This window comes from Triticum urartu, chromosome 4A (assembly GCF_056163025.1).
Source record: "Triticum urartu cultivar PI428250 chromosome 4A, HENAU_Tu73, whole genome shotgun sequence".
NCBI lineage: Eukaryota > Viridiplantae > Streptophyta > Magnoliopsida > Poales > Poaceae > Triticum > Triticum urartu.
In genome coordinates this window covers 184,760,988-184,763,654 of record NC_141876.1, presented here as the reverse complement: position 1 = coordinate 184,763,654, position 2,667 = coordinate 184,760,988, and the positions used below count along the sequence as shown (strand labels likewise).

Sequence of the window (2,667 nt, the reverse complement as noted above, 5' to 3'; positions counted from 1 at the left end):
GATAGAGCAGCCCGTAGTTCCACCGGCCTAGGTGGCCTTTATCTTTTAAGTTTTTCTGTCTTATGCTCGAGAACATGTTAGTCTTGCGCAGTTCCACCCACTTGGGGTGTATTTTAAACCTTGATGAATGCTGGCCGTGGGCCTTTTGCTTCGGAAATAAATTTATTTCCCACATGCTTATGTGCTTTGCCAGGTTCTGGTTCGATTTTGCCTTTGCTTTCTTTGGCTTTTCGCTTTGCCGTGTTCCTTTGATCGCTGCCCTACCAGCCGAACAGCCGTGCTGCGGTCTATGGCCGGGTCAGGGACTTGGCCGTTTAGAATAGGCAAGTTACTTCAGCCGCTTAAAGCATTGCTAGTCAAGCGAGAAGCCGGTCGGCCGGCTGCTGAGCAGCCAGACGGGGGAGGCGAGAGGCCGGCTTGGTCTGTATTGGTGTTTTTGCTTAGCCTTTTTCATGTGGACATTGTTTCTGGCCTTTAGCTCTTGCTAGCCGGATAGTCGCACTGTGAGCTGTGGCTCGAGAGAAGAGAGGGCTTTGGCGTCGGCACACTACTAAGTCGACTTCGAATGATGCCAACTTGGGCCAAGGCGGCGAGCCCCCGGGCCGGCTGACCGGAATAGGACCAGGACGAAAAAATGCGAACTCATACATAGGTGAAGCTTATCATAGAGATAAAAAGGTAGCCCATGAGTGCACCTCGGGGTACCTGTTGTCTTTACTTAGTACAAAAGATAGCATGGTACATACACTGCATCAACTATAAAACGGGCGGAGGAGGTTCGCATTCCATGGGCGCTCCGACTCTTGGCCGGCCGTGTCCCTCTTGCACGCCCTAGGCTTCTGTGCGTCGATCAGGGAGTAGGAGTCATTGCCTAGGGCCTTGCTGACGATGAATAGTCCCTCCCAAGGAGCCGAGAGCTTGTGCTGGCCGGCTGTTCGCTAGATCAGCCGGAGCACCTGGTCTACCTCGTGGAAGGTACGCAGCTTGGTCTTCCTGTTGTGGTAGCGGCGCGGGGTCTACTGGTAGATGGCGGACTGGCTGAGTGCTAGCAGCCGGGCCTCTTCTAGTAGATCGACACCGTCTTCTCGTGCCTCCTTTGCTTCTGCCTCAGTGTACAGGGTGACGCAAGGTGAGTCGAACTCGATGTCCGTTGGGATGACGGCCTCGGCCCTGTACACGAGGAAGAAAGGCGTGAAGCTGGTTGATCTGTTTAGTGTGGTCCTGAGGCTCCAAAGGACGGCCGACAGCTCCTCGATGTAGCAGCCTGCCGAGCGCTCCAGTGGGTCCACTAGCCGAGGCTTAATGCCAGAAAGAATGGGGCCGTTTGCCCATTCCACCTGGCCATTTGACTGAGGGTGAGCAACCGACGCGAGGTCTAGTGGATGCCCTGTGCGCTTAGAAATGATCCAAGGCGCCTTTGGCGAAGTTCGTGCCGTTGTGGTGATGACGCTGTGCGTGATGCCATATCAAATGGTGATATCTGTGATGAATGTGACGGCTGTGGAGCCGTTCAACTTCTTGATTGGACTTGCTTTGATCCACTTCATGAACTTGTCCGCAGCCACCAGCAGATGGGTCATGCCGCCGCGTGCTGTCTTGAATGGGCCCACCATGTCCAACCCCCATACGGCAAACGACCAGGTGATGGGGATGGTCTTGAGTGCTGAGGCCGGCAGGTGCTGCTTGGTGCTGAAGCGCTGGCACCCCTTGCACTTTCGGACCAACTCGTTGGCGTCATCCAAAGCAGTCGACTACAAGAAACCGTGGCGGAAAGCTTTGGCGACAAGGGCTCGAGAAGCGGCATGGTGGCCACCTTTGCCTTGATGGATGTCTTTGAGGATAGCAGCACCTTCTCCAGCTCGATGCAGTGCTGGAAGATGCCAGTAGCACTACGCCTGACGAGCTCTTTGTTGATGATCGTGTATGCAGCCGCCCTGTGTTGCACCTGTCAGGCTAAGACCTCGTCAGCTGGGAGCTCGTGGCTTACCAGAAAGTTGAGGATGGGCTGCGCCCAAGATGGGGCTTCCACCGCTGTATTGACAGCAACCGCACTAGGGTGGCGGGGTTGGGAGCCAGCGGAAAGGAGCCGGCCACTCCTTGTTGCATCGTGGATGTCCCTGGGCCAGCTACAGTAGTCCCCTGGGCCGGGTTCTGGAGTCTGTGGGCCGGGTTTGTGTGCTGCAGCCCCCAGGCCGCCTGTAGAAGTCCCCGGGCCAACTGTTGAAGTCCCCGAGCTAGATCCGGCTGCTCCGGGATCAGCCGACACGAAGATGGATTCTGATTCTGGCGAAGGTTTAATAGACGGTTTGTGCAAGCACTCAAGAGAGACGCCGGCTGGAATGGCCTGCCGGATAGAACCAATCCGTGCCAGCGCGGTGGCTGCTTCGTTGTCGGCTCGTGGCACATGGATGAACTTGCACCCATCAATGTGTCTGCTGATCTGCTAGACGAGGAAGCAATAGTTGGCCATGTTTGCGTCCTTGGCGTCCCAGTCGCCAGAAGACTATTGGAGCACAAGGTCCGTGTCGTTATAGCACAGAATGCGGCGGATGCCAATCTCCTTGGATAGCCGGAGCCCATGGACGAGCACCTCGTAGTCGGCCACGTTGTTGGAGGTGGCAAAGTGGATCTGCAGCATGTACTTCAACTTGTTGCCTTTGGGAGAGG

The 2,667-nt window shown here is 56.0% G+C and overlaps 1 protein-coding gene across 1 annotated transcript; it reads right to left on the bottom strand.

Moving 5' to 3' along the window:
- Positions 1-1,016: 1,016 nt before the first annotated feature.
- Positions 1,017-1,613, bottom strand: LOC147975318 (uncharacterized). Its single transcript, XM_087520365.1, has 2 exons — positions 1,552-1,613; positions 1,017-1,449 (listed from the first exon to the last, which is right to left on the bottom strand). The coding sequence occupies exons 1-2, from the start codon at positions 1,611-1,613 to the stop codon at positions 1,017-1,019; spliced, it is 495 nt and encodes a 164-aa protein (XP_087376491.1).
- Between the last annotated feature and the right edge of the window lie 1,054 nt (positions 1,614-2,667).